At 37.6% G+C, this 25,209-nt stretch overlaps 1 protein-coding gene across 10 annotated transcripts in view; it reads left to right on the top strand.

Annotated features, from left to right (window-relative positions):
* The window catches only part of ARMC8 (armadillo repeat containing 8), a 102,507-nt gene that overhangs the window by 5,692 nt on the left and 71,606 nt on the right, over positions 1–25,209 (top strand). For 9 of the 10 annotated variants that reach the window (XR_003679641.2, XM_055087437.1, XM_055087487.1 and 6 more), the window contains exon 2: positions 14,391–14,467. Coding sequence is in view for 8 of the 10 variants with exons in the window: in XM_055087437.1 (XP_054943412.1) it covers positions 14,391–14,467 (77 nt within the window). In the remaining 2 variants the exon portion in view is untranslated. Of the gene's footprint in view, positions 1–11,407; positions 12,103–14,390; positions 14,468–25,209 lie in introns of those variants that run through there. The other variant, XM_028489437.2, reaches the window with a different exon arrangement.

The following is a 25,209-nucleotide window of genomic DNA, read 5'->3' as shown; positions in this document are numbered from 1 at the left end:
GACTTGTATCTTTTTGATTTCTGATTTGGCAATTGTTTTGCAGTGTCATATGTTATGTTGGCTTCTAGGTAAAGATATGGATTTATTGACAAAGGAAGATTTCTGTTATCTTCTGGAAATTGGAGAGCAGCTGCCTTCACTGAGCTGTAGTGCTATGATCCTTAGGACTGTTTAGCTAGGAATGAAAAGTATTCCAAATGAGAGCTGTTTTGCAGAAACAGCCCCCACTTGTCACTTTGGTAGAAGAAAACTGTTTTGATCTCATTTCATAAACTCAGAAGAATAAAGAGTTAGCTACGTTCTCTGACATATTCATAAAACAGTTATTGGGGGAAGGGGAATGATGAGACGGTGTTATGCTTTCTATTAAAAATGAAAAGTTATGGTCCAGTGGGAAGAGTTTCCAGCCTATAGAATCTATTAATATTTGGAGATCTTTACCACCTGCAAAATGATTAGAGAACACATGATTCTTCTGTTTCTGGAGTGTTTTAAGAGTTTATTAGGCTTTCAAAAAGTTGTAAGACGTGACTGATTGGATAAGGGGAATGAGGAAAAGGAAAGAGTCATAATCATGATCAAGCATGATTGACAAGATTTTTAGTTTTATATCTAGGTGGTATCCTCTACTGAGATGGTGAGGATTAGGAGCTGAACATGTTAGAGGAGTAAGGAGGAAAAATGAGTTTCATTTTGAACATGCTGAGTTTGAAGTGTTCTCTGGGAATTCATTTAGAGGTGTCCAGTAGGCAGCTGAATATTCTGGAATGTTTTCCACACCACCAAGCAATTCTCTGGCTCTCTGTGGATACTAGCTGGGTGTCCTACAATTTAACTCAATTCTGACACTATTTACTTGGAGATAGTATCAGATTCCACAGGTTAAGTCCTGCAAGACTGCCCCCACTTCAGACAGCAGTTGCAAGTCCAGGTTGTTCTCCTGTCCTCTGACTGACCAGTTATAAATCAGGGGTTCCCACTGCTCCCTCCTCAAATTCAGTCATTTGTCAGAATGGCTCACAAAGCTCAGCAAAACATTTATCTTATAAAAGATACAGATGACCTGGCAGGTGAAGAGGTACATAGGGCAAGATCCAGAAAGGTCCCAAGTGCAGGAACTTCTCTCCATGTGGAACTGGGGTGCACCACACTCCTGGCAGGTGGATCCATTCACTTACCTGGAAACTTAATCACATTTTATTCAGGAGTTTTTATAGAGTGTTAATCTCCAGCCTCCCACTCTTCCACTTCCCAGAGGTTGGTGGATGGGACTGAAAGTTCCAGCCCTCTAATCACTTCGTCTTTTGGGTAACCAGTCCCATCTTGAGGCTATCTAGGGACCCCAGCCTAATCATTCATTAGCAAAACTCTTGAAAGATGTTCCTTATGAATAAGTAAAGACATTGATGTCACCCAGGAAATTTCAAGTGTTTCAGGACCTCTGTGCCAGGAACTGGGAGAAAGAGCAAATATATTTATTAAACCACAGATATAGAGGTCTAGTGCTTAAACCTGGGGAGGTGATTATTTTTGGGAGTCATCAGCACAATGACCGAGTTCTTAACCTTTTAAGGGTAAGAGGCTCAACACCATCTTCCCAAGAAAAACATGCATCTGCCTAAAGAATCACATAATTTCAAGGGGCTCATAGATTCCCTGACACCCACACATAAATCTTGAGTTAACAGTTTCTATTCTTTATTCATTCCAAAGTCAGTCACAAAAACATAGAGCAAAATTTAAAACTCATTTTAAATCATTTTGGAATGGTAAAAATTGTAACAACAAGGTTTTAAAACTCACGTAAGGTATCATATGGGGGATTTGGCTCTGAAGAACTGTAATCTTTTGCCCAGATTATGCCAGTGATCTTCCCCAAGGTGTACTGTATGTACAGAAAGGGCTTTGTGTAGCAGATGGTATAGCAGGCCTGGGAGGCAGAGCTAGATGAGAGATCTAAGCCAGGACAAAGTAAGGCACTTGTGGATCTGGGCATAGGCAAAGTGGAATAGACAGAAATTACAAGTGGCCCGTGATACTGGCATAATAGTCACAGGCCACAATGTGGTTGATGGGTCAGGCAGATCCTGACTATGGTCGGAAAGCTAATGCACCAGTTGCTGGAAGTGACGGGCTGAGTATGAGTCAAGCACCATGGATAGCTCTGAGGCAAGGGTGTTTACTGCCTCTAAGAATCTGAAGCAAATAAAGCCTTTTTAAAAAAAAAAAATCAGAAAGCAGCTAGCCTGTCTGGACTGTACCACCTCTGAGGTGTACCATGAAAGATGGTACCCTGGATCTCAAAGTCATTACATGATTGCAGTCTTGAAGAATAAACTATTCTTATGGTCAAGGACAACATCACACCAGTGTCTGAATAGCCTCACTCTGTTATGTCAGGATTAAGAAGTAGGCATTTGAATGCATCCTACTGGATTTCCTGGGCTATCTATCATTCTGGAAGGCATCTAAATGAACCTTTGCCAACCCAGAGAATACCTCAATCTTTATAAAACTCCTCACAATCCTTGTCACTCTAATGTCCCATAGAAGGTTCTTGCTCCCTTGGACTTACAGATACTGCTATTTTGCACCATAAATCCTTACATGGTCCACTTACTCTGTCCAGAGGGATCTCTTCTTGGTCCTCAGTCTTCAGACATTCTTGTCTACATTGAAGAGTAAATGAATAGAATTTAATAGTGAGAAAGAACCTTACAAATCATCTAGACCCAAATAGCTCTTTGTGATTTGTACCATACTTTAAAAGGATAAACATTGCAGTACCTGATTAGAAAGAAGCATGAATGCTAAATTGCTTCCAGTTCTTGAGACCACCTAAGCATCTTTATAGCATGTTGATACGCTATACAAGGGCTATAATAATATTTTATTACATTAAAAACTCACTACTGTGCTCTGGTTTTCCTTTTATGAAGACAAAAATCCCCCTTTGTGTAGGTAAAATTACGGAATCTTTGCCTGAAAGAAGCCCGCAGATAATCTTTAGTTTGTCCTTGTCTGTTTTTTATTGATGAAAACTGAGAACCAGAGAGACTGACCTGTCCACTGTCATATACTATTGTCTATGAAGTGTCGTAGTTAGATTTCCAAACACATAGAGGAAATGCACAGCCTTACATTTTAGAATTTTATTTTCAAACTTTATATGAGTACTGATTTATTTGCTATTTATTTTAAAATAAGTTCTCTTAACATGTAAAATCTGATTTTCAGTCTTAATTACTTATTGAGAGGTCAGGGCTGCTTCTTATCCAAGTAGATTAAGTTTAAAATTATATATTTCAGTATTTTCATAATTGTGTTTATGAGATTGAAACATTATATTCTAGGAATTTTGGTTGTCATAGGTATGTTACATTCTGCAGTGATGGGACCCAGCCAAACTGAAGTGCCATTTTATAAACTTCCCAAAGTTGCTAGAGACTGCAGAAAAGCAGGGTTTTGGTGAATTTTGGGAGGAAGGATGCTGCAAAGCTCTAGAATCACCAAAGAATGAATCCCATAATTTTAAAAAAATGTAAAGATTAAAAACAGTTTAAAAAATACTATGTGATGGGTCTGCAGAAATTGAATGAGAATCTGATTGAATCCTCATGGGGCCAGAAGTTTACTAGAATACAAAAAAGTAAAAGAAAAGAAAAATCAAAATATCCACAAAATTTGGGGTTTACTTAGGCATTTTCTTCTAATTTTTCTTCCTTTTGGAGGCAAATAGGAATTTTTTAATACATAGGGAGGGCATGATAGCCATCTGCAAGGAAAAGGTCAGTCTTTGTTATATTATCCTTTTTTGTATTGTTCCAGAGGGAGGTAGTTTTTTTTTCCCCTCAAAGTTAGGAAGACATTCTCTAGTTCCTGGACTTTAAATTGAATAATTGTGAATCTGTGACTGATCTAAGCAGTACAGTTATTTGGCATTTCAGAAAATTGTCAGAGTGACAGTAGGAAGCATTTGTTTGGACTGAGAGTTGGAGGCATCAGAAAATCAAATCTTGGTTTCAAATTGTTTGGGATGGAGAAGAGGTTCTGGAGCTCCCAGCTGACTGGAATGTTAAGAGCTGTTTCAGTTAGTGGTTCTCAACTCTGCTAGACTCCACACCCCCTTCTTAAAACGTATTTTCAAGCACCTCCTTGGCTCTCCTGGAGTGAAATTCATAGATAACTGCTCTTACATGTAAATTTTTAAGAGTTGGCATAATGCCTCAGCTGTGTTAAGGGAGAAAGAGCAGGAAACTAATTTATATTATTTAAATGAGTAAATACTAGAAAGAAGTAATAAAATAGTGATATATTTACAAATAAGGGTAGTTTAGCTGTAAATATGACTGCTATAAGACAGAGTGATATAGGTACGATGTGATGGTTACTTAAATACAGTAAGTGATACTGTTTTTGATGTGATTTTTCTGAAATGAACAACTTTTGATAAAGTTCCTAACAAGACAAAGTACACCCTTTCCTATATTCATATGGGAGTTGCATTCTTGGAAAATGGTGTAGTAAAATGATGCGAAACGCATTTTTTGTTTATATGTAAAATGGAGTTAGATTCTAGGCTCAGGTAATTAAAGTTTATTTTCCTACATGACTGCATAGTGGAAAGTCTTTTCAGGTGTGGGCCTGTTGTCCCGCTCACTGCAGGACATCTAGCATCCTTAGCCCTTGCCCACTACATATCAATAGCACCTATTGTCATTTTGACAACCCAAAATCACTTCCATAGATTTAAAGAATGTATCTTAGGCAGTAGTACTGTCCCTGTTTAGAACTACTGAGATGCTGAGCGTTTGGGGTTCTCTGGGGAGGATGTATTAGTACACTTCCCTCTTTCTCTCCTGCACTTCTCCCTCCCCGCAGCTTGTGCAGTGTATAGTAAAAGGAGATGGAAATAAAATGTGCTATTAAACAATTGCCCCCATAGCATGTATAGCCCTATAATATTCTATATCATTTATTTATTTTTATTGCTTTTTAATCTTTCTCCCCTTGCTGAAATGTAAGCTCTGCAAAGTTGGGCTTTTTTTGGTTCTTGCCTAGAACAGTGCCTGCATAGCTGTCTAAATATTTGTTGACTGAAGTAAAGAGTACAACTTTAGCTTTGTTTTGTATTCCCAGGTGTATACTATATCACTATAATACTAAATTGCGTTTCTCAAACACACCACATTGCTTCAGAACTCTTTTGCATGTGCTGTGCTCTCTGCCTAGAGTCCTTATCTTTTTTTTCCTCCCCATTTCACCTAGCAAAGTAATACTAGTCTTTCAGGTTAATCATCCTTGCTGCTTAGATACCACCTCCCATTCCACCCCTAACTTCAGTTAATTGTATCTTCAGCTTTCTTTTTATCTTGTGTTCACTTTTATGGTTACACTTATCCTGTGTTAGAAGTGACAACTGTAACTTACTTACCTATCTGTTTCCTTTCTGTGCTGTGAATGAGTTGAGGGTAAGGGACTCTATCTTAACTCTGTTACCAGCACCTAGTAAATTAAATATATTCACATGTTGAATTTCAGCATGAAATAGGTTTTAAACTGAAGCTTTATAGAGCTCAAACATTCTGTTTTTTGGGTTGTGCTCCTTTCATCTCTTCCCTAAACCAGGATTTTCCCTGACAATGCTGAATGATCAACATTATGAACAATTTTATCTTGAAGTTTCTAGTAGTTTGTGGAATAATTGACACATGAAATTTTGATTAATATGGCAACAACTAGTTTAAACATTCATTTCTCAGGGGTCAGAATTCCCCAATGAGATTTGTAATATTTCAATTTTTAAAGAACACATGAATTAAATGAGAAAATAGATATGAAAATACTTTGTAAACTGTAACATACTAAACAAGTATCAGGTATTATAAAAATATTTGTATTCTGTCTACCTTTTCTTTCTGATTTGGTGTATAGGAACGAGAACACTATAAATTGATTATTCCTTGCGACTTCCCTGGCAGTACAGTGGTTAAGACTCCGTGCTTCCACTACAGAGGGCATGGGTTCGATCCCTGGTCAGGGAACCAAGATCCCTCATTGCCAAGGTGCAGCCAAAAAAAAAGAAAAAAATTGCTCCTTGAACTATGTATTAGTATTCGAAACTGTGATTTTACATTGTCTGAGTCCATGGTTATACCTACAGTTATAATGAAAATTAGTAATAAAAAGTGCACTAAGGATTACCTTACATATTTTTAACAGTTATTTTAAATCTCAAGTAATGAAAGTTTAGATTTTTAAGGTCAGCATTCAAATGCGAATTTATTTCTTGCTAAGTACTTAGCTTGGTCTGAGAAAAAAGCTGCTATCAGGTGAGGAAAGGTATGTCTGAATAATTAGGCTTTAATCATGAATATGACTATAAATAACTGAGAAGAGCATTAGTACATTTGTTAAGGCAATTATATTTTTTATACAAAAATAGGCTTTTCCTGAAATCAGTGTTTATATGGTTCATTTACAGTTTGCAGGGGTTTTTCTTGTGTGTTATCTCATTTGATCCACACTCTGAGCTATGTGGTAACGTTACCATTTTATACTTGAAGAAACAGTCTCAAAATTTTATTTTTGCCCTATGTCACAAAGCTACCAAGTGGTAGAACTAGGTTTCAAACCCATCTTCTGATGCCAAGTCATATATTCTTTCTACCATTCAATGCCTGAGTATGGTGGAATTAAAGAACATACTATTTTAATGAAACACACATAGAGCGAGATTTTAATGAAATAAAATAGTTTGATATTTTCTTATTAACACTTAAACCCTCACTCTTCATTGTCTAATAAACCCATTGTTTCACTTCAGGTTTTAAAACTTCAGTTGAACACATTTTTTTCTTCTATTCTTTGAGTTAAATCCCATTCGTGGCAAGTCTGGGACTTAATAATTTGGCATTCAGAACCTTTCCTGAAGAATTTTTTTCAAAAGGCAGGGTTTTAATTCACCCCAATCATACGTAGTTTATTCAGAAGGACAATTAAAGATTGTTCTAGTTTGCTTTTTCAGTATGTCTGACCAGTTTTCTGAGCTATCTCTAAGTTTTTCCTCTTTTGTGCCACTAAAGAGGAATAAAAGGTAGGGCGAGCATATATGCCCGGTTTGTCTCCAACACTCTTCATTTATGTGTGTTATTCTGTGACAAGTATTAGTAGTGCCCTCTTTCAGTCTTAAAATTATCCTGGTTTGGATGATAAATTTGAAGGTATATTCATTGTCTGTTTATTGTTATGTAACAAATTACTTAGCTGCTTAAAACATTTATTATCCCACAGTTTCTGTAGGTCAGGAATTCAGATGTGGCTTAGCTAATGCCTCTGCCCCAGAGTTCCTTGTGAGGTTGCAGTCAGGGTGTCAACAGGAGCCACGTTTCAAGGCTCAGTTGAGGGAGAATCCATTTCCAAGCTCACTCACAGGATTATTGGCAGGATTTAGTTCCATGTGGGCTGTTGAAATGAGGGCCTCAGTCCCTTGCTGGCTCTTGACCAGGGGCTCCCCTTAGTTCCATGCCATGTGGGGCTCTCCATAGGGCAACTTACAACATGGAAGCTGGTTTTTGATGGAGGGAGGGAGGGAGAGACAGACAGACAGACACAGACATGGACACAAAGAGAGGGAGAGCTCTGCAGTGACATCCTATCACCTCCACTGCTTTCTGCTTGCTAGAATCAAGTCACTATGACCAGTCTTCACTCAAGGGGAGACATCACAAATGGTCACCCTAATGAAAAGGAAATTGCTTCCACATAATAGTTCTCCACAGTGGAATGCAACTCATTACCTGTTTCTGTTTTCCTTCAAGAAGAAATTTGCGGGCTTCCCTGGTGGCACAGTGGTTGGGAGTCCGCCTGCCGATGCAGGGGACACGGGTTCGTGCCCTGGTCCGGGAGGATCCCACGTGCCGCAGAGCGGCTGGGCCCGTGAGCCATGGCCGCTGGGCCTGCGCGTCCGGAGCCTGTGCTCCGCGGTGGGAGAGGCCACGGCAGTGAGAGGCTAGTGTACCACAAAAAAATAAATAAATAAGAACAAAAAAGAAGAAATTTGCTACAAGCTTCTCTCCTTTCTTTAATGTTTAGTACCTGTTTGTACATATGTACATTCAGCTCTACTAAATTCTAAATACTAATTCACAAATTTAGTGTATACAAACTTCTGCTTGAAGGGATTCATGTACATTTTTACATAATATAATTTGGAGGGGTGCTATTAAGCGTAAAAATGTAACAGGTTTTTAATCTATACATTTGTGGTGGCTTCTGCAGCTTTGAATGGGTACAGTGAGTTTAGAGCTAGGTTTCGAGGGCTTTCTAGGTCATTTGTTTGAAGCCTTGTGCCAAAAGGCAGAGGTCATAGTGTGACCCTGGCTAGCACTGCTCTCCTTCATGGGCACGGACTGTACCCTGAGCTTTAGCTGGCTGCTTGGCACATTCACTGGATCGGTAGGGAGGATGGAGGATCACTGTGTGCACAATCCCTTCCAGCTACCGGAAGCTACAGAGTAATTTAAAAGAGTATTAGTGTTTGAAGTGAGCGTGAAGCCACGTCTTGAAAGGACAGATCATCAGACACTTTTAACCTTTTGGCCTCTGTGGGCAGGAGGGAGGAAGAAACTCCAGTGTTTGTCCTATTTCAGGGGTAAATTAGTGCCTAGATCAAACTGTCCCTCCCCAACATCCACACTGTTGTTGGCAAGAGTGAAAAAGACCCCAAATTCCCTTCACCGCCACCTCCCCCATTATTACAGCCTCATTCCTCTTTCCCTTGAGGTCATCGGGATTAAGCTCTTTATCTCTGTTTACATTAACTATCACAAGAAGCCCAGGACTCTAGGGTCCTTCCTCATGCCCATGTGTCTCTGTCCATTTACTTTTCTATCCAGATCCCTTGCCTCTCTCCCGCTCCTTTCACTGGGTTTCTGTTATCCTCACCCTCTTGTCTGAACATTTCCTTCATCTTTTTGTTTAGACTGAAACCAGGCTTTTCACCTCTTGACACCCTTTTCCTCAGCTTTCTCCTGCAGTCTTCTCAGCTGGTGGCTTTTTTTCTTCCCATATCCCTCAAATCTCTAGGCCTAGAAGTGGAGACAGAGAATTGCTCCTCATTGCTCTTTTCAGACCCCTCTCTCCCCTTTTCTCTAAACGTTCCAGCTCTGAATCTCATCAGTCTCTACCTTGTAGTCATCTATAGATCCCGCATATCATTCCCCCTCATTTCTTTAAGATTTTAGCTCCTAGCTCATGTTCACTTTTTCTAGCACTATTTCTGTGATAATTTATGGAAATTTCATTACCTATGTAGACAATTTTTCTAAAACTCTAGACTTCCCCAATGATCATATCCTCTGTGCTCCCTTGAGGTGTTTGTCCCCATGGTTATTTCCTAGACCTTGACCTTACCAATAACTACAACCCCTTCATAATCTCAATTTTACACATTCTGGTCACCACCTTCTGTCCTCCCAAACCACTCCTTCTACTACCCGAACACCTACAAGCCTTTGTCAATCCCCCTGTTACCTGCATTCCATTAATTCTACTGCTTTTTCATGGGTCTTCAATAGGCCCGTCATTATAATCTCAACTTTGCATATACTCTCAACTCAGCTGACCCATTCCTTCGGCTTTGTCATCCTTACCTGGTGAAATTCCAGCTCTGGTTAAATCTAACTCTATTATTCATGTCTACTTCTGTATATTTTAATGTAGCTGGAGAAAAACACAGCCATGCTGACTGGTCTCACTTCAGATTCATAATCATGAACCTCAAGAAGGTTAGTGCTGCCTGGCCGTCCTGATATATTCTCTGGCCCATGCTGTGTTTTATTCCTTCTGTTCTTCATTCTCGCACCAAACCCCACAATTTTAACTTTCAGAAAATAGAGATAATCAGAGAGAATGTCCACAAGCTCTCATCACCGTATCCACCTAATTTATTGCCTCTGACCGTTGTACTTTCCATGTTCTACTTGGTCAGTAAATCTACTTCCCTCTCAATTATTATGAACGTTGTTCCAGAAGTTCTCCCCCTACCCCAGTGCAGCATGTCTTTCTTTATCAAAACAAAACAAAAATTTCCATCGATGAATAAGTATGCTTTAATTTATTCCATCTTTAAAAAAAAAAAAAAGCTCTCCTGACTTCGCTTGTCCCTCTAGCTCTTACTCTCTTTCTTCACTCCCCTTTACAATGAAACTCCTTGAAAGAGCTGTCTGTGTGTACTTTCTCTAGTTCCTCTTTTCCCATTCTCTCTTAAACCCTCGCCAAGCAGGCTTTGACCCCACCACTCTGTCCACACTGTTGTTGTCAAGATCGCTGATGACCTCCATGTTCCTAAGTCTAATGGTCAGGTGTTAGTTATTATCTTATGCTACACATCCGTAGCAGTTGGCTTATTTGATTACTCCCTCCTTGAAACCTTACCCTATCTGGCTTCTCAGATATCCTCCCACCATACTGGCTGCTTGTTCAGATGCTCCAGAGTTCAGTTTTCAGGCCTTGCCTTATCATGGTTTTTCCCTAAGTGAACTTATCCTGTGTATAATCTGTCAACTCCCTAATTTGTATCTCCCACCCACAACTCTCTCCTAAACTCTAGACATATTCAACTGCTAACTTGACATTCTCACTTGGGTGGCTAATAAAATTCTCAGGCCTAACATGTCTACAACTGAATTTTTGATCTTCTCGCTCAAACCTGCATCTCCCACAGTCTTCCTCATCTCATTAACTGGCAACTCAGTCTGACTTTCTAGGTGCTCAGGCAAAAACCTTAAGTGTTATCCTTGGCTCCTCTATTCTTTCACACTCCACATCTACTCTGACAGCATATCCAGTTTGATAGTCATTTCAGCTTTAACATTTATCAGGAATCTGAGTGACTCTTACTACCTCCAGAACTCTTGCCCATCGTCTCTCTGAAGTGACAGCAGTTCTAATTATTGAAATAGCCTCCTCCCTAGTCTCCCTGCTTTGTTCCCTAGCCCCCTCCACACATTTGTCGGTTTCTAAGGTTGCAACCAGAGCAGTCCTTTTAAAACAAGTCAGTTCATGTCTATTTTCTCAAAACTCTCTAATGGCTTCCTAACTCACACCATAAAAATAAAAATCCTTACAATGACCAACAAGGGTCTAACCAGTGTTGTCCAGTGGAAAAATAATGCCAGCCACATATGTAATTAAAAATTGTCCAGCAACCATGCTATACAAGTAAAAAGAAAACATGAAATTAATTTCAATATATCTAATTTAAACCAGTATATCCAAATATTATTTCAACATGTAATCAATGTAAGGAATTATTAATGAAATTGTTTTACTTTTTTATATCAAGTCTTTAAAAATCTGGTGTGTATTTTACACAATTTTGGTACCAAATTTTGGTTGGAAATACTTGATTTGTATTTTGATTGGAAATACTTGATCAGTATTTAGGTTTCATGAAATTTACAGTTGAAAGTAAATTTACATACCTAAGTAATTTGAAACATTCTTAAAAGTTTTCTAATAACTGAATCCAGTATTGGTTTTTAAATTTTAATTTTAATTAAAGTTAAAAAATTTAAAATTCGGTTTCTAGCCACATTTCAAATGTCCAATAGCCATATGAGACTAGTGGCTATCATATTGGACACTGCAGCTCTTTACCATCTGGCCACTCTTCTCTGACCTCATCTCCTACTGTTTTCTCCTTTGCTCATTCTGCTCCAGCTGTAATGACCTCCTGTTCTTTGATCCCAGCAGACACTTAACATTTCAGAGCCTTTGCATTTGTTGTTCTCTTTGCTTAAAAAGCTTTGCTCCCAGGTAGCTGCATGACTTACTCCTTGACCTTTTTCAGGTCTTTGCTCAAGTGTCACCTTCTTAAAGAAATTATCTCTGACCAACTTATTTAATATCTGTACCAATTGCCTTCTCTCTCAACATCTTATATTTCCAGGCTGCCTTTTGAAAGACAAGAGAAGAGGGCTAAAAGGGGAGAGACGGCCTGATCTACAAAGGAAAGCAATGAAATATGAGAAATGTCCCATACAAACAACTAAGTGAATTTGTTAAGCAAAAACATAAGAGTAAAATCAGATTGAACAGGTGACTGTATCCTCTCAGCTTGCTGCTACCTAGGCAGCTCAGAGGATCATTTTTTGTACATAGGACTGACCCCTTTATAGATGTAAGCTCTTTAAGTGCACTGTTCTGCCTTAACATCCTCTTATATTTTCTTTGGCACCTAGCATAGAACTTTGACCAAAAGGCAGTCTGAACACTTCAATTATTGGCTGCCCATTGGTTAGCCTTTTGTGTTTTATGTTCTGTGGTTGCCTTTCTACCTTCCTCCCTTCTTTTTCAGTGCCAGCAACTGGTATACTTGCTGATGGTATTTGTGTGTTGGCTTCACATGCCTTATGGCTGTGGTTGTGACCCTGATTCTTTCCTTGTCTGTTCTTATGCACTCATTCATTTTCTAAAACCAACTCCTCTAAGAAGTTTTCAGTATGTATTCTTCTGTTTTATATTCTAGTAGGGAATATAAACATGTAAACACAGTTACAATAGAATATGAATTCTTGAGGGGAGGGACCATGCCTTACTTTTTATTTTGGCCTTTAATGCCTTCCTCAATGCCTTGCGTATAGTAGGTACGCAGTGCTTGTTAAATTGAATGAACCAGGCATAGAGCAGTAGAATTGCTATTAATGGGAGAAATTTATGTTGTTTAAAATAAGGTCTTAAACCCAAGTACCTTTTTTAAAACCACATTGAGAGGCAAGAGATGTAGAGCTGTGGGAGAGTGTGTGGAGAGAAACAGTAAAATCAAAATCTGTCCTTACATAGGAGGGAGTCTAAGAGTCTGAAGTTCTCAGAACTTACCATGTTGGAAAGTCAGGAAAGCACATGTGCTCAAATGGAGTGAGAAGACATATCTGTTTGTATTATAGGAATACTGTTTTCAGTTTTATCCTGGATTTTGCTCTTGTGTATATTATTTCTTGATATATTTGTACAGTTGTTTGCATCCCTACTTAACATTTGACAGTCTGACATCTGGGTAAAGCTCAGCCCTCATTTGTTAACCAGGGGATTGAGAGAGATAATTAAGAGTCCTTCTAACTCTGTGATTCTGTTATTTTGAGGACACCCGACCCTGTTAGCAAGTACTTAATGGTACCCTATTAGGCACAAGAATTTTCATCAGTTTAGCTTATTTGCTGCCAGTTTGTTCCTTATAAATGGAATAGGTATTAAAAGTGGGTACTTGAGTTGCCTACAAGGGTATTTTGGTTGCAAGCTCATAATGTGAAAATATACTTTGATTTTGGATTAGCTATATTGTCACGAAATTTGAGTTTATAGAATTTTTTCCAGAGTTATTTTTGGAGATTCAGAATTTTAAGCTGGCACTGTGTCTTGGCAGTTAACTCTTTTCTGATCGGGGGTTCTGGGTAAACTGGAAAAGTATTTCTTCCTCTCTATAATAATTTATTGCTAATGGGTCATAGTACATGAGCAGCATATTCCAGCAGGCATCAGGAAGAAACAGCAAGGGACAAAAATTCTTTTTTTCTGGTTCTTAAGCATGTTCTTTGTTTTAAATAATGTTAAGTATTGAAAATTAAATATAAAAAATAAGTATGCCCCCCAAATAAGTATTACAAGAAATAACATAATAGTGCAAACCCCAAAATACAAATAAAAGGAGGTAAGTGTCTCCCCTGCTCTTCATAATCTAACTCTCCCTCTTCTGCCCAGCTTTAGCCAGGTCAGACTGGGTAGCTCTTTTGGACCTGATAAATCACCCTAATTCTTAAATTTTTTTCCCTCACAGAAAATGTGACAACTCCTTTATATTCATTTTTTTTTTTTGCATATGTCTGCTTCCTAGCAGTATAGCTCCTCTGCATCACTCTGAGAGTCTTCCTCTTGCACCAAGACTACCCTTCATAAACTGTTCATGAAGTCCTTACCCTTTTTTCCTTGGTGAGAATCAGATTTTCCCTCCCTTTAGTGGGTATAAACAGAAGCAACATTCCTATGTTTTTTTCGTATGTAGGTGACATCCAACAGTTAATTAAGAAACTTAGATTGCTTCTCAATACTTAACGCCCAGTTCTTCCATCAGCAGAGCTTGCAGGGCTCACTGCAAAGGGCCCACTGTCTAGTTATGTTTTTAGTGAGAACCAGGTATCTCTTTCTTCCCCATCTTATGTTTTATCTTGTCACAAGATTTTCTCAGATAGATTTAATATAATAAGTATTTATAAAAATTCTAATGCTTCTACCTTAAGTTAGATTATATAGCTGTTTGATGTTATGGGTGATACTGTGAATTTGTGATTTGCACGGCTTCAGATGTCATAATTTTTCCCCCCACTTTCTAGGAAGTAACAGCTAGCAGTCGCCACTATGTTGACAGGCTATTTGACCCTGATCCCCAGAAAGTTCTACAAGGTGTCATGTAAGTAGTATGTATTTAAGAGTCTATCAAAAAGTCTTGTTTGTTTCATGTTTGAATCTGTCAAGTATTATAATTCTGAAAATGCAGGGTTGTAACTTTTTTCTTCTATTTTGGAAAGACCCCTTGACATTCATGACTCTAATATGGTACTGTAAAGAATTGTCTGTAGGATAGTTAACTGACATGGTTAGCTTCATTTTCTTCGTAGAATACTTGTTTTACATTTTAAAAAATGTTTACTTTGGAGAATGCTTTTGTGACTTTAATATCCAGCAAAAGCAAGAGAGTAAAATTGATTATCTTTGATAATCGGAAAGGGGGTGGGAGAATAGGTCACCAGGGTTTTGGGCTTTTTGTTTTGCTTTGTTTTTGGTTAACTCATTGACTGTCTCTAAGGTTTGAATTTCCTAGTGATGTTTTAAATATAAGAATTTAGAAAGCAGTCATTAGAAAATTTAAATAAACTTTTTTTTCCCACATTTTAAATAAACTCTTGATAAACCGAAATGCCCTTCTTTTCTCCACAATTGCCTCATGTTTAATGAGAGGAAATATTTTTAAGCAACATACCCGAGGTGATTATTCTTAAAAAAAAAAAAAATTAAGTGGGACAAGTGCGATAAGATTGCAAATGTTTGAAAGATGAATTCTCTCTCCTAAGAGCAGATTTTCATGCTCTTATCACATTACTTCTAAGAAAGAAGGTCTAGCCTAAGACGACTGACTCATAGGGTTGGGAAACACAGAGCGCCCACAGGGCTGAGCTGTGTCCTGGGGAAGGAGGACCCAGAAAAGGTCAGGATGAGATACATTTCGGATAGCAGTGAGGGCACAAATGAGTCCCTTTCTTCTTACCCTGTTAGTGTTATCAGCAAGATAACATCTTTAGTTTAACTGTTGCTCAACCATGGCAAGGCTGGGATGCTTCCCACTTCCAAAAAAAAAAAAAAACCCTCTATAGAAGGGATGTCTTTCTTGAGAGTGTGTATTTGTAAAGTAGAGGCAAGATAAGTAAGTAAGCCTGCTTGACTATTCAAATTGAGCTAGAAGGGAAGGTGAGGAGCTGGATGGAGATCCACCTGGGAAACTCAACCCCTTCTCTTCACATCTTCTCAGTTTACAGAAACAGGAGATGATATTTCTTGTTTTCTCATTATGTTAACTTTGCCTTTGTCCCCTTAACTGGGAGACTCTATAATGATTTAATCAGCCCCTTTAAGTCTAGTTTGATTAATACCAGGAAAAGTGGTATTAAATCTATCTGTTAAATAAATCAGTTTAGGTTGTACCTACACACACAAATTAGTTGAAGAGATAGGTTTAATTTGACATTCTTTCTTAGACAGGCAGACACCCCCCCACACAAAGCTAGACACAGCTTTGTATATTGATAATCCTAGATATCACTTAAGATTCCTCAATAAATAGTTTCACTGGAAATGTCAGACTCATTAAGTATTCAGTAAATGATATAAGATGATGTTGTTGTTGTTGTTGTTTTCATTACTGCTTCTATGGTTGTTTAGGAGAAAAGCGAAATTTCTCAGTCAAGGATTCTGCATGAAAGACTTGTATCTTGAGTCATATCTGATATGAGTAGCTGATTCAAGTGTTAATTGTCCCTGTTAGAAATTTCTCATTTACCAAAAAACACTGTAGCTTTTTGAAAGGTGATTAAATATCAAATAAGGCATAAAAAACACTGGGAAGAGTGTATTATTTCAAACTAGCTAAGGTATAGTTTGATAGACTTAGTGCCTCTTAAAAAATTGTGAAGTCTAAGACACTTAGCTGTCAGCTAAGAAGATAAGAAAGGTTTGTGTGGAGGGATAGTGGAGTGGAAAGAGCATGGGCTTTTGAGTTGGACAACGGTAGGTTGGATACCTGGTTCTGATACTTCCTAGTAGAGTCCTTTCCTAGTACAGTGCTTGGGCAGGTTATTTGATTTCTTTGAGCCTCAACTTTATCATCTATAAAGGGAGAGTAATACTGCGCATCTTGCCAAGTTGTTAAGAATTAAGACAGAAATATAACATTCAGTGCCTGGTGTGTTGTGGATACCCACAAATTGGTACTTAAATGGTTAGTAGTTATTGACCCTAATTTAAAACAACTTCAAAAATAAGGTGATTCTTTTCAAAGAAGAGAAAGAAAAACTTAAAAAATGTCAAAGAGATAAAACAATTCCCACTGAAGGAGAAGAAGAGGGAGAGGAGCTAGAATTCTTGATTCAGACACAAGAAAATCTGAGTGATAACACTTTCCAGTAAATGTGATTGCTACTTAAAATACTAAAATCTATTTATAGTTTGAAACAGACAGATCACCCAAAATCTTTTCACTTTATGGCCTTCTAGGGGTGTGTGTAGTATGATTTGATAAAACTTTCTTTACCCCAGAGAGAAAAAATTATCCTTTCTGACTTAATTCTTTTTTTTTTAATAGAATGACTCTAAACCACACAGAGACTTACTTTTTTTTTTAAACATCTTTTTTTTAACATCTTTATTGGAGTATAACTGTTTTACAATGGTGTGTTAGTTTCTGCTTTACAACAAAGTGAATCAGTTATACATATACATATGTTCCCATATCTCTTCCCTCTTGCATCTCCCTGCCTCCCACCCTCCCTATCCCACCCCTCTAGGTGGTCACAAAGCACCGAGCTGATCTCCCTGTGCTATGCAGCTGCTTCCCACTAGCTATCTGTTTTACATTTGGTAGTGTATATATGTCCATGCCACTCTCTCACTTTGTCACAGCTTACCCTTCCCCCTCCCCAAATGACTCAGTTTCATTTCTTTTTATGGCTGAGTAATATTACTGTCTGAAGATTAATTGTACATAGTCAATTGAATGAAAAGTGAGTTAAATTTTTAACATTTACTTTTAAGTAACCTTGTCTAATACAAGAATAATACAATATTGATAGAGGAAAAGGGGGAGCCAAAATGATGTTTAGGAAAAGAGAATTGACCAATTCTTTTCTTTTAATACACATTACACAGCCACCGTTCAGTCAGTCATACAGAGACCATTACTAGACCAAAAGAGGCAGGTAGAAGGAAGGTGGCCACAGAGTGTAAACAACCAAAGGTAGCCTTCTGGTTTTAGGGAAGGAGAAGACAGAGGCTGAAGTAACCAGCTTTGAACCCAAAATATCCAATTCGAAAGACATAAAAGAATTGATGACTAGCTTTAGCTACGAGACAACCAGAGTTCTATCATTTTTCTAGCAATATTAGTCTGATTTTTCACTAGCAGGAAAAACAAAATCGAAGAAATTAAAGATGAATAATAACTTTTCATCAAGGCCTCTAACTAATCTACTCAGCTGAGTTAGAGCCATAGCCCTATGCGTAAATATAGGGAACTTCTTTGTAGATAACCCATGTTGTGAAGGACCATTTTACCTAGTCAGTGAGTATGCCTTTGAAGAATACTATTAAACATCAGAACTGCTTAAGTTTTAATTGTTAAAAGAATGAGGAGTTATCCTAGAGACAACTTTTTTGTTTATAGTACAATATTTAGCATAAATTTGAATGGTCCTATTATACTAAAGGTTTGAAAACAGAATTAGGTCCTGAAAAGCAAGGTTTCAAATGTGTAACTGAGTAGTTAATGGAGTAAGATAGGAGTCAGATATGAGCAGAGAGAACAGGGCAATCAGCTGTGTAGATCATAAACTACAGCCTTTGCAACTACAACAGAGAGTAGGTACCTCAGATAAACTATATTGTATTGCAAATTTTGAACTTCCTCTAGTGTGGTGATCTGCGTGTGACTTTAAAAAAACAATTATAGGATGTTTTTGGTGAAGTTACTCTGGTATTAGCTCAACCATGTTAAATTTCATAGTTGCAGAAGAATAACTGTTGAAATGTTTTTGTAGACCTTGAGTTAAAGCTACTTAAACATTGTGCTTTTTTTTAAGATACCGAAATTAGAGCACCTGAATCTGGTTTTGACATTAGTGATTCTCCGTGAAAAAAATAAACAGATATCCCCTTGTGGCCTTATGTTGATATTCCCTATGTTGAAAGGCAAAAGATGATATAAGCAAATGTGGCTGGCTTTGTAGTTTCAAAGTTGAATCAAACTAGAAAACTAGATTGGCTCTTTATGGTAAACTAAGGCAGGCAGTTGTGGATACTGTAGAATTGTGTGGTTTTCACCAAGTATCCATTTTTTAAAAGTGTCTTCTGAAGTATTTTAATATACTGGTGAAATAAGTTCATTTTCGTAATGGTTTTGGTACTTCATTCTCTGGTTCCAAGAAAATATGTACCTCTGGTTTCAGTAGAATATAGGCACTTTCCATTTTCTTGCATGTCCTAAAGATATGAGCTCCCATAAAATGAAGCCTCTGGTTTTTGGAAATTTTAAATTAAAGGATAAGTTTTAGGCTAATTCAAAAGAAATGTCTTGCTAGTTACTTTTCAAAAGTGTTACAGGTAAACATAAGTGAAGATGACCTTAATACCAAATGAAATGGAGTGATTCTGAGAGTTACTTGTTTAAAACTTTGTATTCTGAGACAGGTTAGTCTGGTTAAAAGGGTAGCAAGATTTTCCAGAAATTGTTAGATCAGATTGACATAGTTTTGTGTACAGATATATAAGCTGTTTATATATGTATGTGATACTAACTTTGAACATCAAAAATAGCTGAATATTTGTATGCATATCTGTATATATATCTTTTCATATTTATAAGCCACTTAACTGTATGCTTCCATATTCATAATGTTCTAACACATTTCTGATGTTCTTTGGAATGATTACATATATTAAAAATATTTATTAATGTACTGTAAAAATATTTTACATTTATTAGTGCAGTTATTACATTGCACTATTCATTTTTGGAGAATGTAAGGTGATTTGTAATCACCTGATAACTCTGATAAAACAGAGTTAAGTACAACTCCTAATTTCTGAACTAGTGTTTATAAATATCGGAACTGTATCTGACGCTACCTACATTCCAGAAATCTACACCTCAGGGTAATTTGTTTATAAGAATGAACTAAATTACTGTCAATTCCCAGTTCTGTTCAATTTATACATATAGTAGGTGCACAATAATTGCCTAACTTGACTTGAAATGAAGTTCACTGTAAGTCTCTCAAGTACCTGCTGAATCAAAGCCTTGTGTTAAAAGTAACTTTAGTTTGAATAATAGATCATCATTATCCACTTCTTTTAAAATTGGCAGTTCACATATGATGATGGTGATTTTGATTGGAATATGAATAATCTCATTCCTTAACCATGCTGGATATTAGAAACTTACTGTACTTGGATGTTTGGATGTTACATTTTCCAAAAAGAACATCATAATAATTATTATTACAGGGTCAGAGCAGTGAGTAAGTTTGTAATTTTCCAAGTCCAAATAATGTTGTTAAGTTGTTTACCCTGTTGCCTTATTGTGGCTACCCACAAATACGCATTTCTTCCTTATGTCTTATGAAAAGTGAGTTTTCATAAGTAGGTCAGACTTTATACTCAGACTGTACTTCTCCGTATCTACTGTACTTTTTGGCTACTTCATGCCAATTAGACCAAGTATGAATCTGTAGTATTCCAAATAAGAGCTGCTTCAGGTAAGTGAAAAGTCATACTGGTTCAAAATGAAAATGACATCATTGATCTTTAGCTTCTGGCTCCAGCCTTCAATGATTTTAAAGATAATTTTCTATTTTTAGATGATAATTAGGTTTTCAGTTAAAATTTATGCTATTTTGACTGTTTAGGAATAATATGCTCATACCTGATAGACTTTGTTTCTCCAACAGGTCTAGGTTCCAATTTTTTTTTTTTTTTTTTTTTTTTTTTTTTTACTTTTCCTCCTATTTTAATGACAAAGTGTGGTGTTTACTTTCTCTCTTGGTTTTGATCACAAATCATAATACTCTGATTTAGACATATGCTGTAGTAGGCACTGCACATGTCGTTTTTATATTCAAGACCTTTTTCTCTACCACACTAAAAATTAAACTCCTTCAGAGCAAAGAAAGGAAGTAGAAAGGTTAACCTCCATGTAAAAGTGGGTGCATTTTGAGTCCATTTATTACTGGGCAAATTTAAGGTTCTAGCTAGATTTTAGCTGAAAATGTTCTCTGACAAATGCATTTTTGTAACATCTTAATATCGACTCCTCTTCTCCCATCCTCAAAGAGTAGACTGTCCCCAAGGCTTACATTTTAGCTTTTCTACCCAGATATTCTTATCTCATCTCAAAGATAATTCAGTATGTATAAAATCAAGGTAGATCCTTGTCTTGCTAAGGGATTTATTCTCCAAACTTCCTAGTGTTCTCTGCAGCCAGGCACCCAGACCTGAAGTAGTCACTCAAGACCTGTCACATTTCCTGTACCTGTCAAACCTATCAAATCGGGGCTTCCCTGATGGCGCAGTGGTTGCGCGTCCGCCTGCCGATGCAGGGGAACCGGGTTCGCGCCCCGGTCTGGGAGGATCCCACGTGCCGCGGGGCGGCTGGGCCCGTGAGCCATGGCCCCTGGGCCTGCGGGGAGAGGCCACCAGCAGAGGGAGGCCCGCATACCCCAAAAAAAAAAAAAAAAAAAAAAAAAACACCTATCAAATCATCTTGTTAACTGCTTCCTTAAAATGTTCTCTGTATTAATGGTTCCTGTGCTGCTACTTAGTCTCATATAACCAGATACCTGGATGGATTGAGTAGTTTTTTAAACAAACATTTATTGAGTGCCTATCAGGTGCTAGGTAGGCATTGTGCTAGTATGGGAGTATATAAGAGTGAATAATTAGTCACTGCTCTGGGAGATCCAAAAGTCTAATGCAGGAGTCAGATAACGAAAGAGACAGTTCACTGTAGTTTGATTAGTGAATACTGTGATCATGATAAGCACAGAGGGTCTTGGGACCACAGAGGAAGGGCATCAGCCGTTTAGTTGCCTCTCTTGACTCTAGAATTATCTGTATTCCAGTCCATTCCACATTCAGCTTGTCTTCCATTGTCATTGCTTCCTTCATGTCCTTTTTCTGATGAAAAACATGATTTCTCCTTAATCCATCCCTCCTTTAGTTTGTCTCTTCTCCCTATCACTTTTCTAACTTTGTTCCATGCTTAATGTTCCACCTTAAAGGGAACCTTCTTTTCAATCCTGGCTTCTGGTACTGCCCCAGAAGTATGCCATATTCATTTCCAATATGGTTCCTTTTGCCCTCCTCATCCACTTATTCAAATCCTAGCCATTTTCTAAGGTCCATCTTAGTTCCTACCATTGCTTCAAAACCTGTGAAGCTTGTCTTATCATCTACTTTTCTCAGCCCTATAAGCACACTATTTATAATATACACTGCCTTACATTGTTAGTGTTATTTTTGTCTTCTCAAAAAGATTGTAAACTCTTCAGATCAGGCATCTCATTATGTGATGCTTTTGTATCCTTCATAGAGCCTAGCACAGTGCTGAGCCCAAAAAGTAATTGTTGAATTTCAGTAGTATGTTAGTAGGGCATTCCACCCCCTCCAATATTAAAGGTTGGTGGACATGAGATTGAGATTATATATTTCTTTGATCTACTGGGAAAAAGGTGTCTTTGACTAAAAGATATGCTTTTATTTTGCATAAAAATGTAAATTGAAAGACAGGAGGAAAAAGGAAATTCATTTACTAAATTCTTTTGTCTTTTCTCTGAATGCCTGATATGCTGGAGGTAATGGAAAAAACACTTGGCATAAAGGACATGGGTTGAGACTGGCTCTGTCATTTATTGTGGAGCTCTGAGAAGAGCCCAAACCCTAGTCTTAGCTTCCTCATCTGTAAAATGGGGTTAATATTACTCACAATTGTGGTGAAGATTAAATAATGGGTGTGGAATGCTTTGTGAACTTCAAAGCAATGTGTAAATCCTGCCTAGTTTTGTTGTTCTCCCATCTTGATAGTTGTGAGTTTGTATTTTACAAAAATATGGATTTCTATATGGTATGTTTTGTGAACCATTGATAGTAACTTCTCTGATATTTCCAGGTCAGACTGGTTTCTTCCCTCTGAAGAGGAGACAGACTTCTATCCTAAAAAAGTAATGAGTGTGTTATGATACAGGCCACTAGGAGGGATACCTAACCCAGACTTGGGAGTTGTCAGGGCATGCTTCCTGGAGGATGACACTGACATAGAAGCTCAGACGTGAAAGATGAGTAAAGTTGGCCAGGGAATGATATAAGGGAGGGAATAATAAGGAAATGAAAGAGAGAGAAAATAGCTGCACTCTGGGAACTGAAAGAAGCTTCATTTGGCTGGCTCTGAAATTGAATCTTACCCTGTACTTAGATCTGCTAAAAATGAGTATATGTATTGATTATTGTCTCTTTCGGTTTTAACTCTTTCATAGAAATGATCTTCCCTTTATATTAACAACTGAATAGAATTTATTTGCAGGGCGTTAACATCTCTTCCTTGTCTAGTATAGATATATTTTACTTTTTAGAGCCAGAGCAAGAATTGTTTTCTTTAGACATTGGTCCATTTTATTAATTGTGTTCTCTTTAGCCTGCAATTACTCTATAACTACCAGCTACCTCCTTCGTGTCCTTTTTGCAAACTATTAGGAGAACTGGAAAATCGGTTTTGGAGCTTTTGTTTGCTTTTGTCTATAAAAACATTTACTCTGGCATGGTTTCAAGTATTTGGGTTTTGTTTATAAGGTGGGGACACCTCATTTCTGCTTCGTTGAGGAAGAATGGGGAGAAATCTGGGAAAGTGTTAGGGTTGGGAATTCCAGAATAGAGAGAACCTCCATAATGGCACCTGGCATAAAATAAACTCTCAGTAGATGGCTAGCTACTGGACAAATGAATGTACTGTGTTGGTATAGGCAGAACACATTAAGAGAAAAGAAGACGATGAAAGAAAATGACAGACTGCTAGGTTAGGGTCTATAAGCTGACAGTTGGGAAGCAGGTCTCTAAGAAAACAGCAGGCATCCATAAGGAGGAGATTAGATATTACAATTTCTCATCAACTATGCTTTGCTCAGGGAAGCTTCAGTATCACATAATTTTATAATCATGTATCAGAACTTGGTTAAAACCTTAGTAAACTTCATTCAGCTTAGTCCTCATAAACAAAAAATACTCCTGCTGATCCCCTATAAACCATATGGAAGATCTGAGGGATATTTACAGAGAGAGAGGTAAGGCCCTGAAAAATAGACCACCCTCAAGCACTGAGCTGAAGGAAGAAAACTAACAGGTACAGTGTTTGGCTCAAGACTTGTGAAAATGCTATTCAAAAACTTATGGGGAGAATCAGCTTTCAGCAGACCACTACATCATAGCAGCATTTTTCTGTAATAATTGAAGAAGGTAATTAAGGAGAGGGGTATTATAATTACTGTTACCAGGGTTTTCAATGCCAGTGAAATTGGTTGGTATTGGAAACACAAGCTGACGATAACATTTAGTCACTGATTTTCTTAATAACTCCCCCCCGCCCCCGCTTTCTACTCTGTTTTTCTATAAGATCATGGTTTGCCAATTACAGAACTTTTTCAGAATTGTAACTTTCATGGTCAGCAAAAAAATTCCTGTATATTGTAGAGCTCTGCAGCCTAAAAGAGAAGTCAAAGAGGTGCTCAGTAAGTAATTAGGGGAATGTATTTTGGGATATGAAAGAAAGATAATTTATAATGTTTTAATATGTAAGTGCTTAGACGTGACCACAGTAGAAAACTTAATGAGGTATGAATGCAAGAGCAGAAACTGTGGACTGATGTAGGTATGGTATTGATGACCCATATACCATGAGTGCCACTGATCTGATTTTCCAAAGTGAAATAACTTTTAATGAAAAGTATAGTCTCGAGCAGAAGCAAGAAGAACTACAATCCTGCAGCCTGTGGAACAAAAACCACATTCACAGAAAGATAGACAAGATGAAAAGGCAGAGGGCTATGTACCAGATTAAGGAACAAGATAAAACCCCAGAAAAACAACTAAATGAAGTGGACATAGGCAACCTTCCAGAAAGAGAATTCAGAATAATGATAGTGAAGATGATCCAGGACCTCAGAAAAAGAATGGAGGCAAAGATTGAGAAGATGCAAGAAATGTTTAACAAAGACCTAAAAGAATTAAAGAACAAACACACAGAAATAAACAATACAATAACTGAAATGAAAACTACACTAGAAGAAATCCATAGCAGAATAACTGAGGCAGAAGAACGGATAAGTGACCTGGAAGACAGAATGGTGGAATTCACTGCTGAGGAACAGAGTAAAGAAAAAAGAATGAAAAGAAATGAATGAAGACAGCCTAAGAGACCTCTGGGACAGCATTAAACACAACAACATTCGCATTACAGGGGTCCCAGAAGGAGAAGAGAGGGAGAAAGGACCCGAGAAAATATTTGAAGAGATTATAGTCAAAAAACTTCCCTAACATGGGAAAGGAAATAGCCACCCAAGTCCAGGAAGCGCAGAGAGTCCCATATAGGATAAACCCAAGGAGAAGCATGCCAAGACACATAGTAATCATATTGGCAAAAATTAAAAACAAAGAAAAATTATTGAAAGCAGCAAGGCAAAAATGACAAATAACATACAAGGGAACTCCCATAAGGTTAACAGCTGATTTCTCAGCAGAAACTCTACAAGCCAGAAGGGAGTGGCATGACATATTTAAAGTGATGAGAGGGAAGAACCTACAACCAAGATTACTCTACCCAGCAAGGATCTCATTCAGATTCGA

This window comes from Physeter macrocephalus, chromosome 1 (genome assembly GCF_002837175.3).
Source record: "Physeter macrocephalus isolate SW-GA chromosome 1, ASM283717v5, whole genome shotgun sequence".
In the NCBI taxonomy this organism is placed as follows: domain Eukaryota; kingdom Metazoa; phylum Chordata; class Mammalia; order Artiodactyla; family Physeteridae; genus Physeter; species Physeter macrocephalus.
The sequence above is the reverse complement of the archived record's forward strand: the minus strand, read 5'-3'. Positions and strand labels throughout refer to the sequence as shown.